General features: G+C 50.4%; 1 protein-coding gene across 2 annotated transcripts; it reads left to right on the forward strand.

Annotated features, from left to right (window-relative positions):
• Positions 1 to 17,323: 17,323 nt before the first annotated feature.
• HEY1 (hes related family bHLH transcription factor with YRPW motif 1) lies at positions 17,324 to 20,964 on the forward strand. 2 transcript variants are annotated; one of them, XM_040995498.1, is made up of 5 exons: positions 17,324 to 17,514; positions 17,716 to 17,791; positions 17,926 to 18,009; positions 18,268 to 18,349; positions 19,215 to 20,964. In XM_040995498.1, the coding sequence occupies exons 1-5, from the start codon at positions 17,426 to 17,428 to the stop codon at positions 19,796 to 19,798; spliced, it is 915 nt and encodes a 304-aa protein (XP_040851432.1). In that variant the 5' UTR covers positions 17,324 to 17,425; the 3' UTR covers positions 19,799 to 20,964. The 2 variants fall into 2 exon arrangements, with proteins under 2 accessions (XP_040851432.1, XP_040851441.1); XM_040995507.1 differs by having other exon boundaries at positions 17,426 to 17,514; positions 17,926 to 18,018; positions 18,265 to 18,349.
• Positions 20,965 to 22,022: the final 1,058 nt, after the last annotated feature.

Raw genomic sequence — 22,022 nt, forward strand, 5'->3', positions numbered from 1 at the left:
CTGGGGCTTGGACCAAGATGCTGGGTCCATGCTGTGTGGGCCCTCCAGCTCCTAGAGTCAGAAGCAGGAAACCCCTTGAAAGATTCCCAGCTCCAGGTACTTTGCTGGCAATAGAAAATGGATTAAGCCATATTATATTTCACCATGTTAAATGATCTATGTTTCCATCATGGATCAGTTAGTTTTAAAATTCAATCTTTGGCTATTCTCCCTAGTGATCCCCACTTCTTCCCAGTCTTGGTTTCTGATTCCAAATCAACGTTGAGCAGCAAAATACGTTGGTCAAAATGTAAGAACATTCTCAAGGCTCTTGATTTGAATGTTTCTATTCCAACTTAGCTCCTTACCAAGAATGAGAGAGTGCTCTGAGCAAAACCTATACACAGATGTTGGCCTAATGATGTCCTGAAGAAGCTGGTAAGATAGTGCGGTGGCCTGGCAGCTAAAGCCTTACCTGGCAACTGCTGGGATCCCATATGACTGCCAGTTTGTATCCTGGCAGTCCCACTTCCTATCCAGTTCCCTGTTTGTGGCCTGGGAAAGCAACCCACTTTCATTTCCATTCTTATTTCTCCTAGTGATAAGCGACTGAGTTAGTCCCCCTGCTCATCTGCTTGCCTTCAGTCTGAGTCGGCTCTATCCTCCAAACTATTGTCCAACACGTTAAAAATAAATAAATATTACTTTAGTCCTTCGATTAAATCATAGCCTTTAGGATGAAGTCCAGACTCCCACATAAAACTCAGCATGATTCCTGCCCCTCCAGCTTATCAATATTCCTCCTGGAGTCCTGGGCTATATGTACCTGCTGGGTGGCATAGCATCCATTTCACAGGCCATTGCTGACCAATGCTTTGGCACACCTAATACTTCTTTTTTTTTTTTTTTTAGATATGTTTATTTGTATTGCAAAGTCAGACATATAGAGAGAAGGAGAGACAGAGAGGAAGATCTTCCGTCTGATGGTTCTCTCCCCAAGTGACCACAACAGCTGGAGCTGAGCCAATCCGAAGCCAGGAGCCAGGAGCTCTTTCAGGTCTCCCACGCGGGTGCAGGGTCCCAAGGGTTTGGGCCATCCTCGACTGCTTTCCCAGGCTACAAGCAGGGAGCTGGATGGGAAGCAGGGCTGCTGGAATTAGAACTGGCGACCACAGGGATCCCAGCATGTGCAAGGTGAGGACTTTAACCACTACGTTATCGCGCCGGGCTCTACTTCTTTATAGAATATCCTTTCCACTTTCCTTTCTTAGCCATTTGAAAAAAAAAAGATTTATTTATTTTTGAGCCTGGTACGGTAGCCTAGCAGCTCAAGTCCCTGTCTTGCATGTACCGGGATCCCATATGGGTGCCCGTTCTAATCCTGGCAGTAGTCGAGGATGGCCCAAAGACATGGGACCCTGCACACAGGATCACGGGATCCCGGCGCGTGCAAGGTGAAGACTTTAGCCACTAGACCACGCCATCAGGTCTGGTCCCCAAATATTTTTAAGTGTCAAAGGAATCACCCCTTTTCCAGGAAGTTGCTTTTCCACACCCCGGCATCTGGTTTGTTCACCTGGTCTTAGTAGCCCCCAGTACAGTTCTCCATTTCAAGGTCATTCCTTAATTGGTGGCCTACATGCTCACGTGTCTCCAGAGAGTCACCTATTTAAGGCCATTTTGTGGATGCTTCATCTCTCCATCCCTATTCTTAGCCCAGCATCTGGCACACAGTAGACGCTAACACAACCTTGCTAAAATGTATACTGAATGGTTAGCTGTGGCTTTATTCCTCCACCACTCTGCCACTTTCAGAGGAAGAACAGAATCTTACCACTGCCACTGAATGTAAGATTTTGCAGCAAGTCCCTCCAACTGCCAGCTTCCATTATGGGAAGAAGTTTGACTAATATGATATCTTCCATACTTACGCCGGCAGAATGAGAGTGCCGCTAACGCATACACACCAATGAAAAGCTAATCGACACGGAAAGCACATTTTTTTCCTAACCCAGCCATGCATGGTGTCAAGTTTACCACTGTGTTCTGTCATTGATCTTCAACACCTCCCTCCACCCCTCCTACAGGCGCAGGGCCAAAGTGAGTAAAGGTCAGAGGCCCGAGGCACTGGCGAGAAAGCCATGACTCACCCCTTTTCACTTTTGTCCTTCTCCACGCTGCGGTAATGAATGTGCTTATTTAATTCAGGGTGTGAAGCAATCTTTTTTTTTTTTTTTTTAATGAACAGACAAAAATACCTTAACTCCGTAGTGCTAACCTTCAAAAGAGTCACCGAACAAAATTGTGGAGGGAATTTGGTAACGCGCCTGAGTTTCTCCTTGCAACCCACCGCTTCCACCCTCGTGCCCTCCACCCTCCACCCCTCTCACCCTCCACTCCTCTCACCCTCCACTCCTCTCACCCTCCACTCCTCTCCACCCACCACCCCAGCTTTCTGGTTGCTGTTGCATTTCCATTCCCCTTCCACCCCCACCCTCCTGGGAGACGCCCAGGAAAGAGAAGGAGCTAGAAAGAAGCCCCAGGAGTATTCAGCCGGTCTGGCTCCCCACAGGAAGTGATCTTTCTGCTGTTAGGTTGGCCACACGCCTCCCAGCCAGCCAGCAGCTCTAACTAATTAGCACACGTGATGGGAATTGGAAACAAAGTCGCCAACAATAGCAGCGTGGGAACCGGGGCTGCGCGGCAATTACAACGCCCCTCCCCCAGCGCCCCCTTCCCAGGCCCAGAGCTGGGGGCAGCGACGCGCGGCTGCCTTCGGCGCGGGTCACTACACAATGGGGCGAAAGCGTGTTCCAGAAACCTCGGCTCTGGCCAGGTCACGCGGGAGCTCAGTTACCCTTTGTAGGGTGGAGAGCAAGGCAAGAAAGGCGGCCACCAGACACCCTCCTGGCGACAGGCTCGAGGCTCCCCTAGCTTAGAAACACACGGTTCCACCGTGGAGTGCAGAGAGCCTGCAGGACAGGTGCAACACCTGTGAGGCGCGCGCAGCCCGGCGCTCACCTGCTCGCCTCTAACCCGGGCTCACCTTCTCCTTTGCCACCTATGCCACGCATGCGCCCGGACTTGTCCAAGGTGATTTCGGAGGTAGGCTGATGGGAAATTGACTTCTAAAGTTTCCCAGTCTACGACATTCCGCTGGCATCCCCCCCACCCCCTTTAAAAATAGTATCAGCTTTATTGAAGTAAAAATGACATGCAGTACAGTCCACCCGCTTAAAGGGTATGGCTCAGGATTTTTTTTTTTTTTTTTTTTTACAGATATGAGGGGACTTGGGGAAAAAAATCTTGGAAAGTGGAACTAAAAGATAGTGCAAAACTTTGAAATCCATGCATATTCACGTATGCAGGCATCATCACAGTCGATTTCAAGGCATTCTGATCCTCTCAAAAATAACACGTTGCTCCTTTCAGCCTTTGCTCCCCCACCCTCCCCAGTTCTCGGCACTAACCTACTTGTTCCTTACACACTGGTCCGTTCACCTAACTGGGATGCCATGATATACTATCTTTTGTGACTGGTTTCTTTCACTCAGTGTGTTTTTAAGTTCATCATGGCAGTACCAGGGATTGGTGCGTCTTCCTTTTTATTGCTGAATAATATTTCATTGCACATTTTGCTTATTCACTCAGCAGCTGATGGACATCTGAAATGTTTCCACCTTTTTTAGTCCGTTACGAAGAATAGGACTGTGAAAATTCCCATGCCATTCTGTGTGAACGCCTGTTTTCATTTCTCTTGGGTGGATATGTCAGGATGGAATTGCTCAGCTGGTGGTAAATTTACGTTTGGCTTTTTTTTTGTTTTTTAAGGGAGCAGCCAAACCTCTGCCAGAATTCCCAGCCAGTGACGCAGGCGGGTCTCACTAGCCCCAGCTCCTCACCGGTAATTTATTATTGGTTTTCATATTGTTTTTAGGTTCTGCTGGGTGTGAAGAGGTCCCGCCTGCGTGCAGTTGGGAGAGTTGACGAACATGGCATGCTTTTCCGTGGTTGCATTTCGGAGGTTTTTCTGGTGTAATAGCTGCATTTTGAATAGGGCAGTCCAGAGGGCCATCTTGCTAAATCGGCTGCCATAATAGAATAACATGACTCTTTTCAGTGAAAACCAATGGGAAGCAATACTGTACAGAGGTTTGTCTGACTGATAGCATCAAGAAGCTGGTCAAAAAGGCCCAGGGAAGCGCGGACCCCATTCTCATCTATGCTCTCAACCCCAATTTTCAAATCGCAGCATTTACTGTCTATAGCAGACAAGTCGTTCCCATAGTATGTGATTAAAAATGACCCTGTATATTCAAACACATCATCTGACAGTAAAATGTTATTCTGGGTTGTCTTGTCCAAACCCAATGTTATTTTCCTGGAGCCAGGGGTGTTTGATCAGGTTTCAAGTTTATTTAGATATAGGCATAAATTCTCATTTAAGGAAACGGCTTTTATAATAATAGTTATAATGTCTCTGTTTACATGACTGGCTGCAGATCTCCAAAGGGGGTGGGATCCCATGTAGCATTAAAAAAAAAAAATCCAGACAGCACATCGTATTTATAGCAATGAAAGAAGAGGGGACAAACTCCTCCTGGCTTAACCTATTATTCATCAAATTCAGAAATGACTGTCATAATCCTGCATTCATTTCAATGTAGTGTTTTTCTTCAACAAAGATATCTATTGCATGATATGTATTCTGGTTGGACGAGATCATAGTTGACTCAGATGAGAAGCAAGGTCCTTATAAGACATCCACTGCACTCATATCTTGACTGGTTTCACAGAGGTTCCCAGACTTGGCCTCACATTTGAAGAACCCGGGGAAGAACACACGTGTCAGACCTAATCCTACACTCCTTAAGTCGCAGTTCTTGAGTTGTTTGCTACGTGGGTGGGGATAACCAGCTTTTCCACCACAGCCCACTAGATTTCCAAGTGTAGCCAGAGTTGAAGTTGGTCCTACCTAATGGTTCTCAAAATGTGGTTCAAAGGAACAATGGTGTCCCTAGGGGGCTTGACTGAAAGGCAGGCGCTGCAGCCCTGCCCAGCCCAGAGTTAAGAATCAAAGTCCAGGAGAGGAACCCAGCAGCGTGTTGCATTCTAACTAGTTCTTCAAAAGATTCTGATGGGTGCTGGGATTTGAAAACTACTGATCAAGGTGGAAATTTCCCACTTGACTGAATACTGGAATCATCCAAAAGGTTAAAAATCTTCAGATGCCTAGATTTCATTACCTGCCCCCACTCCACTCTGCTCCCCTCTCCTCTCTTCTTCCCTCCCCTCCCCTTCTCTTTTCTTACAGAAACTCCCCAGATGATTCTAACGCGTGGCCAAGTTGCAAACCAAAGAACAAAGCTAGCAGTTCCTAAAATATCGACCCAAACAAGCAGTGTCAGCTTCATCTAGTAACTAGTTAGAAACACAGATTCCTGAGCCCAAGGTAGCTCTGCCGAACCTAAAACTCTGAGGGCAGAGCCTCAAGATGCTCCAGATATGTGCTTTATTTTTAAAAAAATCTAAAAAGAGTTATTTATTGTTATTGAAAAGGTAGATTTACAGAGAGAAGGTGAGACAGAGAGAAAGATTTTCCATCCACTGGTTCACTCCCCAAATAGCCGCAATGGCCAGAGCTGAGCTGATCCAAAGCCAGGATTCAGGAGCGTCTTCCAGGTCTCCCATGTGAGTGCAGGGTCCCAAGGCTTTAGGACCATATACAGGGAGCTGGATGAGAAGTGGAGCAGCCGGGATATACACCTGTGCCTATTTGGGATCCCGCTGCTTGCAGGGGGATGATTAATTAATTGAGCCATCATACTGCGTCCCAGCTGTGTGCTATATTATAAAGCCCTCTATGTGATTCTAATGCTTGCTGACATTTGAGAATCACTAATCTAAACTATGGTTCCAGGATCTAAAGTTGGAATAAATGCTTAATGTATGTACTTTTGCATATATACAGTAGAAAGGATGAGAATTTGGTCTACTGATTAAGGTGTTGGTTGGAACTCACATTCCATATCAGAGTGCCTGGACTTTAGGTCTGCTTCTATTCCTGATTCCATCTTTGTGTCCATGTACAACTAGTGACGCTGACTCAGGCAGTTAGCTGGGCTCCTGTGCACCTATGGGGGAGACTCAGGCGAGGTCCCTAACTCCCTCCTACAGCCTTGCCCACTCTCACAATATTCCTGATACTTGAAACCCTGTACTTTCCACAAGGCACAGCCACCACACCAAAGGTCATGCGGGTAGAAGCAGGAAGTCATTCTTGTTTCATTGCATTAAAGCATCTGATCAATTTCAATCCATTCATTTTTCACTCATCATCAATCAAGATATTCCTGCTCTCTGGTTTTACAGAAGGCATGTGACTCTTGGACCCTAGATTCCAGAAATAAACACAAGGAAACAACATGAAAATTCATCCTGGAGACAATATGGAGAATCAAGAGACAAGGCTGATGAAATAAGTATTTTGATTTTGCTCATCTCCAAGTTTTTGGTGTGTTTACAAAGTTTAGTGTTGGGGCCCCAAGAGTGGCTAATTCAAAAAGGAAGACTACCTATGGTCTCTAATATGGTATTTTGTGTAGAGAGCATTGGCAATCAGAAAGCTAGATCTTGTCTGTATTGTGAGCCAAATTTTGAACTTCATTCTTTCAGTCAAGTTTCAGGGAGATGAAAGCGTAAGAGAAGTGGCAAATGGACAATAAATAAAACAAGGACAGTAAGATAATTCTTTGTGTTTTGAACAGAAAGTTTACAAGGAGCAAAGGTGGCTTAAAGCAAGTGTTGAAAATTTTAATGAGGAGCTGGCATTGGGGTATAACAGGTAAAGCTAGCTGAGATGCCAGCATCCTATATGGGTACTGGAAGGCACTCCAGTCCACTTCCCACTGAGCTCCCTGCCAATGGCCCCTGTACCCACATGCAAAAACCACTTGAAGCTCCTTCTTCTGGCTCATCCTGTCCTACCCCTAGCTGCTGCAGCAATCTGGGGAATGAACAGCAGATAGAAGATTCTCCCCCTCTCTCTTTGTAACTCTTTTAAACAAATATTTTTTTAAAAAAAGTTTAATGGGCCAATATACTGAAATTTGGGTTAAAGCTGCCAATTAAAGGAATATTTATTACTATTCTCAGTTTTCCCTAACACAAACAAAATCTTAAATAAAGTCTTGAAATTGAGTATGAAAAGCCAGCAAGAGGCATATACTTTACAGTGGACAAAAACCCTCACTCAGAGCTGTGGAGTCTCAGAAGACGACACTGGAAAGTTGTATACTTTTGTTAAAAAGGTATTTTAAATGTTTATTAGAATTGTGTATTCTTTGGGGCACTGCTGTGTGGTGGCACAAGCAAGCATGACAGAGAGGGCCATCTCCTAAGCCAAATACCTTCTGCCTTTAAAAATGATGGGATACCTACACCTTACAAAAAGTTCTTCAGGTCAGTTTTCTGTTATTTTTACTCTTAGCAGAAAAGCATATTCATTTTTTATGCTGCGTATAATTATACATATGATTTCTTCATACAACAAACATGAAAGCAACCCATCAAATTTACTAAGAATTGTTATGATGTTTGGAATTTTTTTTGAGAGAGAGAGTGAGGGTGAGAGAGAGAGAGAGAGAGAGAGAGAGAGAGAGAGAGAGAACAAATGAGTGCTCCCAGAGAACAAACGAGTGCTCCCATCTGTCTGCTAGCTCATTTTCCAAATGCCTCCAGTGGTGAGGGTTAGGTTAGGGCCAAGGTCAGAGGATGGAAGTCAGGAACATAATCCAGATGTCCCATGCGGGTGGCAGGAACCCCATCACTGGAGCCATTGTTGCTGCCTCCTAAGGTCTACATTAGCAGGAAGTTTGAGTCAGCAGCCAGAACCAGGAGCCAGGAACTGAATCTAGATAATCCAGTGTGAGATGAGGTGTCCTAACCGTGGCTTACCTGGTAGCCAGCCCAGTGCCCACCCCTGTAGTGTGTTGGCAAGAGAAAAACAGAACTCCTTTAGGTGTGCACACCTGAATAATAAGATCTAAGAAGATTCTAATAAGATCTAAGGAGGCAGCTTGTTTTCCAGAGTACACTCTTAGGGGTGGCTGGCATGCAGCTCACTGTTCATGCAGGCCTGGCAACAGTCACAGTACTGGCAAAGGCAAACCCCGGATTCAACGAGTGCTGCGGATTTATGTGATAGGTAGGTGGGTAGGAAGTCTAAAGGAAGAGGTTCTGGTTTCATTATTCTCAGATGCCAATGGGAGGGATCAGCAGGGCCGGTCCTGTGCCAGAGGACCATCCAGCAGAGACAAGCCACCCATTTATTTTACTGCCATTTGGTGAGTAGCTCAAAAACAGAGGGACAAGGGCTCGGCCCTGTAGCCTAGTGACTAAAATCCTTGCCTTGTATATGCCGGGATCACATATGGGCACCGGTTCGTATCCTGGTAGCCTTGCTTCCCACCTGCTTGTGGCCTGGGAAAGCAGTCGAGGATGGCCTAAAGCTTTGGCACCCTGCACCTGTGTGGGAGACCTGGAAGGGCTCTGGGCTCCTGGGTTCAGATCGGTGCAGCTCCAGTTTCTGCAGCCATTTGGGAGTGAATCATTGGATGGAAGATCTTTTCTGTTTCTTCTCATCTCTGTTTATCTGACTTTCCAATAAAATAAAATAAATCCTTAAAAACAAAACAGAGGGACAGGAGAGAAACCTATGGACAGAAACATCAAGTGATGTTATTAGACATGCTAAGCTCTTTGCCCCAGATTTGGGAAGAAATCTGTCCTATTTCATTTTCTTAGACTCTCCAAGGAGTTTGAAAATAATTTTTGAAAAACAGAAATATATGTTGAATGTAAAAATATTGGGAAGGTGTGTACCTTTTGCTAGTCACCAACAAGTAACATATAATATATTTTAAAAGTTGGGAAATAAGAATACTTGTCTATAGCAGAAAGTCTTATAGAATATGCATGGCCTAAGCAAGCACTGCTGGAAGAAATGCAGCAAAGTAGCTGGAAGGCATTCTGGGCCTGTTAATGCCAAGTTTGTCCTAACTCTGCCAGGGCGATAAGTAGGGAAGGCAGGGATGCCAGACTAGGACACAACACCCAGAGCCCCAAGTAGGGGTTGGGTGAGGGTGGGCTGCGGATTGCCTGGGGGAGGGAAGTATGGGATCATATTGGAGTGGGAGTGGCCAAAGGCATGTTTGACAGGGGAGGAATGATTTCTGGGATCTTCTGCAGACCAGGCCACTGCACTCCTAGGTTGGTGAAGGAGTTGAGATGGAGTAGTTTAGAGGGGACAAACAGGGCAGCAAGTCTGGGTCAGGCCAAGCCACTTGTCCACATGGGAGATCTGGGCTAACTATATAGCATTGCCCACTGTTCATTGGCATATGTAAAATTTGGAGTTTTAAGACATGCCTGGCTGGGCTAGGCCACAGTACCTGCCTGTTAGTGTCAGAGCAATGGGTGGACCACATCAGGCTGGGCTGCAGCACCCACCATAATATGAGAGAACCAGATCTGGGAGCAGGATTCTGTAGGGAACTTGTGGGCTCACCTCTGTGGGACTGCAGCACCAGTGTATGTGGAATGATAGGGTGGTGATGGGCCAAGCCAGGCTGGAGTCTAGAATCCACCTGATAAGAACCCACCTGACCCTTATGGGAGCTTGGGGTGGGAGAGGCCAGGCAGAGCAAGGATGCAACACCTGCTGCCACATGCAAAGGCTGGGACTGAAGGCAGATCATGCCAAGCAGGGCTGCTGTTCTTACTAACATTTGTGAGATCTAGGACTGGGAGTGGGCCTGGTTGGAGAACTTAGGGAACTCCCCTATGAGGCTTCAGTTCCTTCTAGGGAACACAAAAGCTGCAGCTGAAGCAGGCAAGGCCAGGCAAGGTTGCAGCACTCATAGCATTTGTTTGGGCCTAGTGTGGGGACAGGCCAAGTTGGCCTAGGCCATAGCACCTGCTGGCATGCATGAGAGCCAGAACAGGGTGTGGGCTATGCCCAGCTGGGATAGGCTGCACCACCACCCAGTATGAGCTGATATTACAGAGGGTAGAGTGGGGTGGTGGCATGCCAGGTTGGGTTGAAGCACCTGCCAGCATGCACCAGACCTGGTACTAGGAACAGGCCTGGTTGGGGAACCTTGGGAATTCCTCTGCTGGGCTGTAGCTCCCACTGGTGAGCTCAGAAGCTAGGTGGGTGAGCCAGGCTGAGCCAGGCTACAGCTCAGCCTGCATCTGGCTGGGTTTCAGGGCAGGCCAGGCTAGGGCAGTCTCCAGCATTTGCTGGCACTTTAGGAGAACCAGAATGGATGTGGGATAGTTTGGGTTGGGTTGCGACACCCACCAGGTCACGTGAGGCCTGGGCGCTGGAGGTTGGCCAACCTGGGCTAGGCTATAATATCGACCAGTGACAGCTAAAATGGGTGCAGGGCAGTTAGGCTAAGTTGCCGTGTCCACCACTGAGTGCCAGGACTGGGGGGAGGATTTGTGACTGGCATTTGTGTGATCCATTCCAGGGAGCGAACCTGGAATGGGAATATGGGGAACATAGGGGAGTTAGGGAACTGTTAGGTACTGCTCCCATTGATGAACATATGAACCAGGACTGGAGACAGGCCAGGATGGACAAGGTGGACTTACCTGTTGGCGTATGTAAGGGCCGGGGTGGGGGCAGGTCAGGCTGAGCTAAGCCAAAGTCCCTGTGAGAACCAGATGGGATGTGGGACAGACTGGACTAAGCCAACGCAGAGGCAGGCATATACAAACACTGGGTTTGGGGGCAGGCCTCATGGGGATTATTGGGAGTTGCCCCGTTTAGGCAGCAGCACCCACTATTGTGTGTGAGGACCGAGTCTGTGGCAGGTTGGCTGGTCTTGGCCATACCACAGCATCCATTGGTTCCTGTGAGATGTTGGTTGGGTCGGACCTGACCAGATAGCTGCATTCACTGGATGCATGTTGGCTGGTGCAGATGACAGACCGACCATCACCGTGTACAGGCTGCTGCATACAAGAATCAAGTCTGGGGCCCGGCGCGGTAGCGCAAGTGGTTAAAGGTCCTCGCCTTGCACGCCCGGGATCTCATATGGGCGCCGGTTCTAATCCCGGCAGCCCCGCTTCCCTTCCAGCTCCCTGCCTGTGGCCCGGGAAAGCAGTCGAGGACGGCCCAAAGCTTTGGGAACCTGCACCCGCGTGGGAGACCCGGAAGAGGCTCCTGGCTTCGGACCAGCATAGTATCGGCCGTTGCGCTCACTTGGGGAGTGAATCATCGGACGGAAGATCTTCCTCTCTGTCTCTCCTCCTCTCTGTATATCCGCCTTTCCAATGAAAAAATAATAAAAATAAGTCTTTAAAAAAAAAAATCAAGTCTGAGGTCACTCCAAGTAAGGTTTCTTGGGGAACTCCCCAGCTAGACCACTGAACTCAGACCCATAGGGAAAGTCACATGATATGTCACAGTCCTGGAAACCAAGAACAGGAGGAGGACCGCGGGCTGGTCACCTTCAGATGAAGATTCTCTTGCTGGTCTGCTGATGGCTCCCTTCTTGCAGGTACCCTCACAGGACAGAAGTGGGGATAGGAGGAGAGACAGGATAAGGGAAGGGGAGGAGCTGGGGAGAGACAAGGAGGAGTAAGCCCTCTGGTACCTGTTCCTTTATGCCGCCATTCTTATCATGAAGGCTCCACCCTCATGACATCATTTAGATCTAATTGTCTCCCTAAGGTCACATCTCCAACACCATCACACTGGGAATCAGGGCCGTAACATGAATTTGGGGGACTGGGGTACAATTCAGGAGTTGCACCCAAACACTGTTTATTTCTCTTTTTCCTCTAATAACTAGAATAGTTTCTGGCCCTACTAGCTTTTGAATACAAACCAGGATGACTTTCTGGCTGATGGTGGGACTTGGGCCCCTCCCTGAGTTTTTAGCCTCATGTGTGCAGTGCCTTGATGGTTCTGACCAAGTTCAGTGCTGTTTGTCAGCCATGCCTCCCCACCTTCCTCGGAGAGGATCCTGCTGCTGCTGGAGTAGCCTTGCCTCCCCGTCTTCCTCTGCCGCCTCACCACACACTCTCTTAGCACCATTTGATGCTCTGGAGTGGTGGAGCCTGATTCCACCTCAGCTCTGCAGCCCACTGGCCCCTGGGTGCTAATGTGACAGTGTTTGTTTTTGGTCTGTTTTATTGGAACTAAGGGTTTCCTGGACCAAGCCCTTTTCTTTAGTGAGACTGATTTATTCCACACACAATAAAATCCTTTTCAATCGAAAGCCAAAGCTCCAATGGTATCATTTCATGTCAGTTGATGACTTACAAGGTTAGCAGAACTTGTTTCAAAAATACAGATCCTGGGAATTCCGATTGGCAGCTCACACCTGGAAACTCCCACCGTAACTTTAACAATTCCAGGTAATTTTAGCTTTATTTATAACAGCTAGCTATAAACACAAAACTACTCAATTCTGAAGTATTTGGAAACCAGGTCTAATGAGGTTGTGTGTTCTAATTTTTGTAGTCCTGTTGTCAGTATCCAGACAAAATTGGAAAATAGGACTTCACTACCACTGTATGCAACTTGGTGCACGTTCTAAGAACTCTTCCCAAACTTGCTTCTGTGACGCCCCAAGCCTTGTCTCATTTATATCCAGAACTTCTTGACAGTGTACAAATAAAAAGTAGCTAAATTGTTTAAATTACAAAGATACATTGAAAACTGCTGTTTGAATTATTTTGAGAAAAGACCATGTTGTATATTAATATTTGTACTATTTTAACCAAGTAAAGACTACATTGTAAATGACTCCTTAAGCAAAAAAGTGTCATGGAATCAAACCAATGAAAAGAATCAGATATGACCTTGGGCTAATTACTCCAATCTCCATGCTCCCTTTAAAAAGATTTTGTTATCTATTTGAAAAAGCAAAGTTGAAGACAGAGGGAAAGAGAGATCTTTTATCTGTTGTTTCATTCCTCACATGGCTTCAACACCCATTGGGTGTGTGGGCCTACCTCAGCAGTATCACCTGGGTTCCCCACACGTGTGGCAGGGGCCCAACACTTAGGTCATCTGCCGCTGCTTTCCCTAGGGAAATGTAGGGAGCTGGATTGGACGTAGAGCAGTTAGGACCTGAATTGGCACTGCGCAGGATGCTGGTATCACAGGTTCTACATCATAACATTGCCTACCTCCTCCCCCAAGCACCTTCTTCTAAAACTGGATGTTTTTGCCTGTTTCCTGTGGCTATAACAAAATACCCGAGGTTGAGTAATTTATAAAGACAGACAGTGGCGGAGGCATGGAACTGATCTCATGATGGGTAGCATCATATGGTAGAGTGTGTGTGTGTCAGAGTGGCCAGGGGGCACCTGCACAGGGGAAGTCACATGGTGAGGCAGGGAAGGTGCTGGGATCGCGTTACAGCAACCACTCTCAGTGTAATCAACCCAGTCCTGTCAGAGTGGGCACTCTGACCCTGGGATGTAATTTCCAGCCAAGTTTTGGTGGAAGCAGACTATAGCCTGGGGGAATAACTCCTTTTGGGACTGGAGGGGTGGGGGGAGGGTCCTGTAATGATTCTGTGAGTTACAGGTGAAGCTTTTCTCTTTTGCTTTGTTTTATAAGATTTTGTAAGATTTTTTTTTTTATTGGAAAGGCAGATTTGCAGAGAGGAGAGACACCAAGAAAGCTCTTCCATCTGCTGGTTCATTCCCCAAGTGGTAATGTAGTGCTCAAGAGTTCATTCACTCGCCATACAGCAGGTGTATTAATAACTTACTACTTTCGACCCTTATTACTTACCGAATGCTGATTTATGGCCTAGCACTTTGCAAAGCAAGATAACCATTATTAACATCTTTCTTTGAAGAACTGAAGAGGTTGGCCACAGTCCCATGGCTAGGTTTTTTTGAGCATTTGACAGAGACTATGGCTTTTCAGTCTCATCACCCCAGTGCGCAGCACATAGTAGGGGCTTTATACATGTTTGTTGAGTAAGTATGCAAACCTCTAAGCTCTGTGGGTTTCAAGCACTGGCAGGCTTCATCTTAAAGTTGTTCTGACAAAGGCCTTTTGTGTCGCAATGGATGAAGAATTCGACCAACTTGAAACCGCAGATGCATTGTGGGGTCGCCTCGTGCACATGGCCGATGCCTTCCACATTGACTGATGTAAGCACCTCTGCAGCGGCCAAAGCTCTGATGAACTCAAGATGCCCAGCATCCTCCAAAGCAGGTGCCCACCTGGCTACCACTGGTGTCCTGTCTGTTGGCGGCACTTAGGCCTCTGCTACACAGAGCTACCTGGGTAGGCCTTAGGAGTGAATTCCTCAATCTGTGGTCTCTCTTCTGCAAGAGGGCACAGAGCTACCAGCTGAAATCCCAGTGATTAACCGGGGACACCACAGTCCAGGCAAGGAAATGGGCCTGCAAGAGACCTGAAAAAGGACAAGTCCTAGAAGGGTCAGACCTGGGCATCCCCACTTAGATGGCAGAGCAAGCGAGCATGCCTTCAGGGGGAACACAAGGACGCTGGGCTGTGTCTTCTTGACACCTCCAGGAATGCAGCCCAGCTCCAACAACCTTTTCTTTTCTGGCTATAATCATGACCTCAACTTTCTTCCCAAACTCAGCAAAAGCCTTCTTAGCCCTCATAAAATATCCCACACACTTTGTTTTTCCTTATCAGAGGTGTGTGCAGGTGTTGAGCCATCCATAACTATTTGACCTACGTATTGTCTGGCTTCCCCCCCCCCCCCGAGGATGGGTGACCTCAGAGGGTGGGACTGTGTGACCCTTCCCTGCACATGGCATGGAGCAGGAGTGAGTATGTATTGCTAGATGCATGAAAGAATCAGAAGCAAGCAAACAAACAGAGAAAACCACTTTTTTTTTTTTTTCCTTAAGTCAAGCGTTGTCTTTACTTTTGGAGAGAGAATCCCCAGCTTCCTGTTCATCCATTCTCCAAATCCCTGCAACAGCTGGAGCTGGGCCAGGGCTGGAGCCTTCATCCAGGTCTCCCTCATGGGAAGCAGGGACTCAACTATCTGGGCCTTCACCGTTGCCTCCCAGGGTCTACATTAGCAGCAAGCTTGAGTCAGGAGCGGGAGGCAGGCCCTGAGCCAGACACCCACGCAGGGGAATGTGGGGACATGCTGCCTCTTCTACAGCATGCTAGTTTATTCAGATCCCCAGGGGGAGTCATGCATCCTTCAACCAGACACGGCTAGTCCTTGCACCTGCAACCTACAGCTTGTTCATGCCTCTGCAAGGCAGCAACACCGGGCCAAGGCAGGAAAGGCTGTCACCCCAAAGGCCAAGGGCTGGAAATTCTCGACTCATGGCCGGGGTGAGGGAGTGTGCACGTGCTGACTCCTGGGCAGCATGGCCCGTTACTTCGGGGGAAGACACTGGGGGTCAGAGGACTCAAGAAGGCACAGGGCAGTCTTGGCAAAGGAGCTTTGTGATTCAACTTCCAGCTGTGCCATAGCAGCCACCCCCTCAGAGTGCTGTCACTGCGAGCAGCAGGAGCAAGCAAAGCAGGTGGGATTGAGCTGACAGCTGACAGGTAGCATGTGGCGGAGTATTAGATGTCTGCAAAAACAAGTGCAGGAGCGCTGGGGAGGGTCCCAGGCAAGCCTGAGAAGCCGGGGAGAGCAGCAGCGAGGGCTGACGGGCCCTAGGCACTTCAGCCGGAGCCAGGAGATGGGTTGCGTAACACGTGTAGGGGTGGGGGTGAGGAGGTGTTACAGGAGGATTGTAACAGAACCGCACTGAGAATCAGAATGAGGCACAGCATCCGAAAAGCTGTCACTTGGTCTAACCCCCTGGATCGCATGTATTATTAAGCTCTCCCCCAGGACGGCCAGTCACCAGCGGATAGACGACTGAGTTTTCAAATTCACAATGCGTCTACAAATCTCGGCGGCAGGAATATATACAGCCACTTTTTTTTTTTTCTTTTTGGTAAATCTGTCAGCGTTGCAGGGGTGGAGGTGGGGGAACTTGTGGAACTTCATGTAGCGCGTAGCAGGCGCCGCAGCCCGGCAGAGGCCCGAGGGGTTGCGCGTGCGTCTGCTGCTCAGGGACGTGCACTCCCGCAGCGAGGCAGAGCCCAGACGCCAGCACCCGGCCCGCCACCCTGTCGCCCGCCCAGGGGATCTGGCCGCCAGCGCCTGCGGTGGGGGCAGGCGGGGAGAGGAACCCGTCGTAATGAATATCCCCGGGGGCCTCCTCCCCGTCGCCACCTCCTCTCGCATTCAGCCGAGAAAACAGGCACTGCCCCGGAAATTACACGCACACTGGGAGATTCAGCCCGGAGGCCGGGAAACCTCCGCGGAAAGGAGTCTTGGGGGCCCGTGCGGCAAGATCCCCCAATCAACCCTAAAAAGAACATCCCTCTACCCGAGTCCCTCTCTTCCGTGGCACCGGCTCCTGGGCCGGAGGCCACCGAGGACGCACCCGGCGTCCCTCTCCCGGGTTCCCGCTGACCTCCCCGAGCGGCCGGCTGCGGCGCGCGCGGCCCGACCAGGTGCACCGGCTGCAGCCTCGCCAGGGGCGCGCTCCTCCGGCCGCCGCCGGACACAGGCGGGCCGCGCAGCCGAGCTGTACGGCGTCGCTGGGCGGCGGTTTCCGGGGCCGCCCGGCGCCCAGGCTCCGATTACAGGTTCACACGGGTCCCCCCCCACCCCCCCAAGCCACCCCACCCCAAGTCCGCAGCCGTCCAGCTCCGGCCGGCGCGCCCTCGCACGGCCCCGCTCCTCCGCCTGCCCATTCTTCTCCATTCAAGCGGACGCCCAGCAGCACCGCCGCCGCCGCCAGCTCGGCCGCCGTCGCCGCCGTCCGCCCGGATTGGCTGGCGGCCTCGGCGCCGGCACTTTCCCACGGCCCGCGGCGCGTGCGGCTCAGCGGCGGCGCTGCAGGCGCGGCTCTGGCGCACGGCCAGTCCCATCGGGGCGCGCGGGGCGAGGCGGCCGCCGGCGGGCTGGGGGTCCCGGCCCGGCCCCCAGCGCCTCCCCGCCGCCTGCGCCTCCTCCTCCCCCGCCGAGCCGACGCACCGCCGCCGCCGCCGGCCAGGGTGGGGGGCGCGCGGCCCGCCCGCCCTCGCCCCCAGCTTCGCCCCCGCCCCGCTCTGCTGGGCGGCTGCCGGTCGCCGCGGACGAGCGAGAAATCGGATTGGCCGGGGGTGGGAAGGCTGTTGCCCGGGAGCCGGCGCCCCGCCCCTGCGCCTCCCTGCCCGCCCTCTCCCCCAGGGCCCCCGCCAAGGGGGCTCAGCGTGGGAAAGGGATGGTTGAGTTTTAACCCGAAGCAGAGCGCGAGCGGGAGCAGTGTGCGGCGGACGCGCGAGCGGCGGAGCGCGGGGGAGAGGCGCCGCTCTGGTTAACTCCTGCTTGCCCGCCGCGGCTGACCCTTCCTCGGAGCAGCCACCATGAAGCGCGCTCACCCCGAGTACAGCTCCTCGGATAGCGAGCTGGACGAGACCATAGAGGTGGAGAAGGAGAGTGCGGACGAGAATGGGTGAGTCGGCGGCGGTGACAGCGGGCGCAGAGCCGGGGCGCACCGGCCGCCGCCCGTGGCCACGACCCGGAGGCGCTTTGGCGTCCAAGTTAGCGCGTCAGGCAGTGTGTGGGCACGGGTGGGGGTGACCGCTTGGGTTACCTTGCTGCGCTTCAAGGCGATTCGTAACCTCTTCCCCTCTTTTGAATCTTTCTGTTGCAGAAACTTGAGTTCAGCTCTCGGTTCCATGTCCCCAACTACGTCTTCCCAGATCTTGGCCAGGAAAAGACGGAGAGGCGTGAGTCTCTTGACAATCCTTTTTTTTTTTTTTTTTAACGTATTTATCTTGGTTGTGGATGAACGAAAAGAGCCGCTTCTCTTCTCTTTGGGATTCATGGAAGTGTCCTCCTTTGTTTTGCCTGCTTCCCCCAGATCATCGAGAAACGCAGACGAGACCGGATCAATAACAGTTTATCGGAGCTGAGGAGGCTGGTACCCAGCGCCTTTGAGAAACAGGTACTGGAGGACAGAGGGCGAGCTCTCGGTTATCCGCACTCCCTGAAGGGGAACCTCACCCACGCCTTGGAAAACAGCCCGGTTACTTTGTGCCTAGCAGTAATGCCAGCCAGCCTTATGGAGATGCGTCACGTCCTTCGGGCCACACTTTAGGGTTTATCACGCATGTGAATACATGCGCGTGTGTTGACGCACCTGTGTGTGTGTGTGTTAACGTGTCCTCTTCCTTTAACGTTTTTCCTTTGCCCTTTCTCTCAGGGCTCTGCTAAGCTGGAGAAAGCCGAGATCCTGCAGATGACGGTGGATCATCTGAAAATGCTGCACACCGCAGGAGGGAAAGGTATGCTTCCGTGTGGTTGCTGGCGGGGAGGGCCGGGGATACACTGGGCAGCACCAGCTGTCTGATGCCCTCTCTGCCTGGTTTCTCTCTGCGGGCTGAGGAGGGGCCCGGGAGTGCAGTGGCTGTCAGTAGCACATTTCACAAGGCGTAACTGGGGAAGTCGGTGCCCTCGCCCTGCGCCCTCAGGGCAGTGCGTCTTTTGGATGGCCTCCGAAGTTGTGACGTCCCCCATTCAAGGTGGGGAGCTCTCATCCTTGCCCTTGGCCAGTCTTGCTAAGGAAAATCTTTTGCCTTTAAAATCTGTGGTCTTGATTTCATCTGTAGCATTTTTTTTTTTTCCAGAGAGGGGCTTGACTTGAAGTAAAAACTTGTGGTTCAGTAGAGAAAACCCCAGAGAAAGGTGGCAGACATAGGTTTATGTGTCTTTCTCCAGCCAGAAAATGCCTAGCTGGGGACCCGGTGCCTGAAAGCTCCGCGATGATAACTTACATCTGTGTGTCTAATGAATTTCACTGCTCTGTGGTTTCCCGGGCCTTGATGTATCTTTTGTTGTTGTTGAGGGAAAACATTAAAGGAATGAACATAGTTTCATCTGCTGCTAGGGTATAATTCCAATTTCTGTTGGGCAGCTTCTAATTGGGCTTTGAACTTGCATTAGCAAACACATTCTGCCTGCGGTGATTAATGGCAAAGGTTTGGCTGACTCTCAAAATATGTAGTCTTGAGGGGATACCCAGGAGTGCCCCCCCCCTTGATTGAAGCCTTTGTAAGGGTGCTTGCCCGCGTAGGGCCGGCTGCTCCTGGCACCAAAGAAATGCGGGAAGTGAGCAAAGGCCCCAGGTGGTTCTTTTGTTCTGCTCCCCAGGCTATTTCGACGCGCACGCCCTGGCCATGGACTATCGGAGTTTGGGGTTCCGGGAATGCCTGGCGGAAGTTGCCCGCTACCTGAGCATCATCGAGGGACTGGACGCCTCGGACCCGCTCCGCGTGCGCCTCGTCTCGCACCTCAACAACTACGCCTCGCAGCGGGAAGCCGCCAGCGGCGCCCACGCCAGCCTCGGACACCTTCCTTGGGGGAGCGCCTTTGGACCTCACCCGCACCTCGCACACCCGCTGCTGCTGCCCCAGAACGGCCCCGGGAACTCGGGCGCCGCCGCCTCGCCCACGGAACCGCCCCACCAGGGCAGGTTGTCCTCTGCGCATCCCGAGGCGCCCGCCCTGCGCGCACCCCCTAGCGGCGGCCTTGGACCGGTGCTGCCCGTGGTCACCTCCGCCTCCAAGCTCTCGCCACCTCTGCTGTCCTCCGTGGCTTCGCTGTCGGCCTTCCCCTTCTCCTTTGGTTCCTTCCACTTGCTGGCTCCCAACGCACTGAGTCCTTCGGCACCCACGCAGGCTGCAAACCTTGGCAAGCCCTATAGACCTTGGGGGACGGAGATCGGAGCTTTCTAAAGGACTGATGCTGTAGAAGGAGGGAGGGGAGCGCTTAAGAGCCCAGCTGAGCTGGACTGTTGCCAACACCACCTTAAAGTCGTCAGTAGAAGTAAAAAGGAAGAAGGTACACTTTCACATGAATTTTTTTTAAAGACTCAAGGTTTGTTGGTTTACTTTTTGCTTTTTGATTTTTTTAAATCATGTCATGCATTAGCAGTTCTGACAAACTAGTTGTTACATTTTGTTTAAGACAGTACAATCAACACCTTGGGATAGGTTTGTCCTGTGCCTGACTTATCTTGTAAACCTATCTGTGCGAGAATGATTCCGTTGTGGCCCCAACATTTTGGGAATCTTAGCGTTTAGTATTTTGAGGGTCTGTTTTGCTCCTTGTAAAGTTATGGTCTGTTTTTAGAATTAATTTTCCCAACTCATGATCTCATTGTTAACATGGTTCCATTTGTGAGTATTTTGAAAGATTAAGGTGTTGTATAAAAAATATTCTTTCTTTTTGGTGGGCAAGGGGGGGTTCTATTGAATTTTATATTTCTGAACAAAGCGTTGACAAATCAGATGATAGCTTTAACCAGGAAGGAGGATCAGTTTAGCTCTGTCCCTGTGCAGCCTCTGAGGGGCTCTGAATCTGTGTGTCCAGCTGCTCTTCCGGCGAGGACACCTGCAGCTCTGGCTTAGCTGAGAGAGCGAGCCACTGGAAGGCCGAGTCTCCATCTGGAGTGTTACTGGGGAGGAGAACGAAGACGACCACATAGAATATGACTGTGTTTGCCAGCCCCAAGCCATACAATGAATTTTGAATCCCACGGCTCTCAGATTGAGACACGTCAGCAAGGATACATGATTCTGGCGTGTTGGTGGTCAGTTGAATAGTCCAGTGGAGCCGGTGCAACATATAACCTGATTTCACTGGCACTGCCGTATTCATGTTTAACTGGAAACCTGCATCTCATGTTTTCCTCTCGATGCATGAAAATACATTGAAATATGGAAAGGGCTGTGCTGCCTTCTCCTCTTGGGTTTATTTGATTTGTTTTGGGCTGTGAAAGCGGCATTTTATGGCATTTTACAGAGTTGCTCCCTCAGCAGGTGTAGCATCAGTGACCTCCACTGAACTGAATTTGACCTCTGTTGTACTGATTGTTGTGACTCAATAAAAAAGAACAAAGTATCTACTGCACAAGTTTCACTTACCTTGGAGCATGCCTCTGTGGGGTGAAAGAACTGTACCTTTTCTTTCATTTTCATTTTGCTTAATGGGTTCTCCTGCATTGGCCATGGTCATTATTCTTGGAGTTCTAAACTGTGCTATTAAATAATGGGACTTCATTACAATGTGGAGCTGTGGCCTGACGCCCTAAGGGGTCAGAGACCTGTGGCTGTTAGGTTGGATGGCCTGGCTGTGAGCTGGAATTGCAAGGGGTGTGAGGGAACTTGGGTGGAGTCCTTTAAAACCTGATGACCTTTGACAGCTATTTGCCTGCGGTGTCCTCAGGAGTGTGCTGAGAGAAAGTGTTTATTCCTTTGTCTTTTGAAGCAGCTATGCCTGAAGTTGGCTGTTTTGGATCCTCACATGCCACGGTGGCTGGGCAGGCTGTGTCAGTGAGCTGAGGAGCAGCAGCAGGCTGTAATTTGGCACCTGTGCAGGCCTATGAGGAGCATTTGCTGGTCTGGTGTCAAAGGAATTGGCTTAACCCTTCTGTTGCCCTGCACTCCCGCCTTGTTTGGGGAGGAAGCTGCCACCTGCTTTATGTTAGAAGAGCAAGCTGCCAGAACAGGAGCCATCACGTGGCTCCCCAGGGAGAAGAATGCCTTCCCTTGGCCTTAAGGCAGTTCTCTGCCAATTAAGCCCTGCTCCCTCTTAGCCAGGGGCAGGCACACCTTGAGCCTGAGGGCAGTGGGGTGGAGGGGTACAGATCTACTGACAAAACAACACCTTTATTCCCCCCACCCCTGCAACCTCTGAGTGCCTCCTCCTCCTCCTCTTGGTGGAAAAACCAAAGGCAGAAGGTGAAGGGGGAAAATCTGGACTTTGAAGTTCTGGGTCTCTGAAGGGATGGGAGATTGACAGCTGGTGATGACTGGGGCTTTGAAGCGAAGCTCCTGCTGCAGGCTTGGCGTGTGGCTGCAGTCGCGATGTTGCCATGTCACACAGCCACTCCCTCTCAAGGCTGGGGCGACTGCTGCCAAGTGTCACATTTAATGTTGGTCTCTGTGCTTTAGAGTG

This window comes from Ochotona curzoniae, unplaced genomic scaffold (assembly GCF_017591425.1).
Source record: "Ochotona curzoniae isolate NIBS_2020 unplaced genomic scaffold, NIBS_Ocur_1.0 contig_1071, whole genome shotgun sequence".
NCBI classification, from domain to species: domain Eukaryota; kingdom Metazoa; phylum Chordata; class Mammalia; order Lagomorpha; family Ochotonidae; genus Ochotona; species Ochotona curzoniae.

Coding starts and splice junctions, on each gene's coding strand:
- HEY1 (XM_040995507.1), top strand. CDS start 17,426: ATGAAGCGCGCTCACCCCGAGTACAGCTCCTCGGATAGCGAGCTGGAC. Junction 17,792..17,925: donor CCAGGAAAAGACGGAGAGGC/GTGAGTCTCTTG, acceptor TGCTTCCCCCAG/ATCATCGAGAAACGCAGACG. Junction 18,019..18,264: donor TTGAGAAACAGGTACTGGAG/GACAGAGGGCGA, acceptor TGCCCTTTCTCT/CAGGGCTCTGCTAAGCTGGA.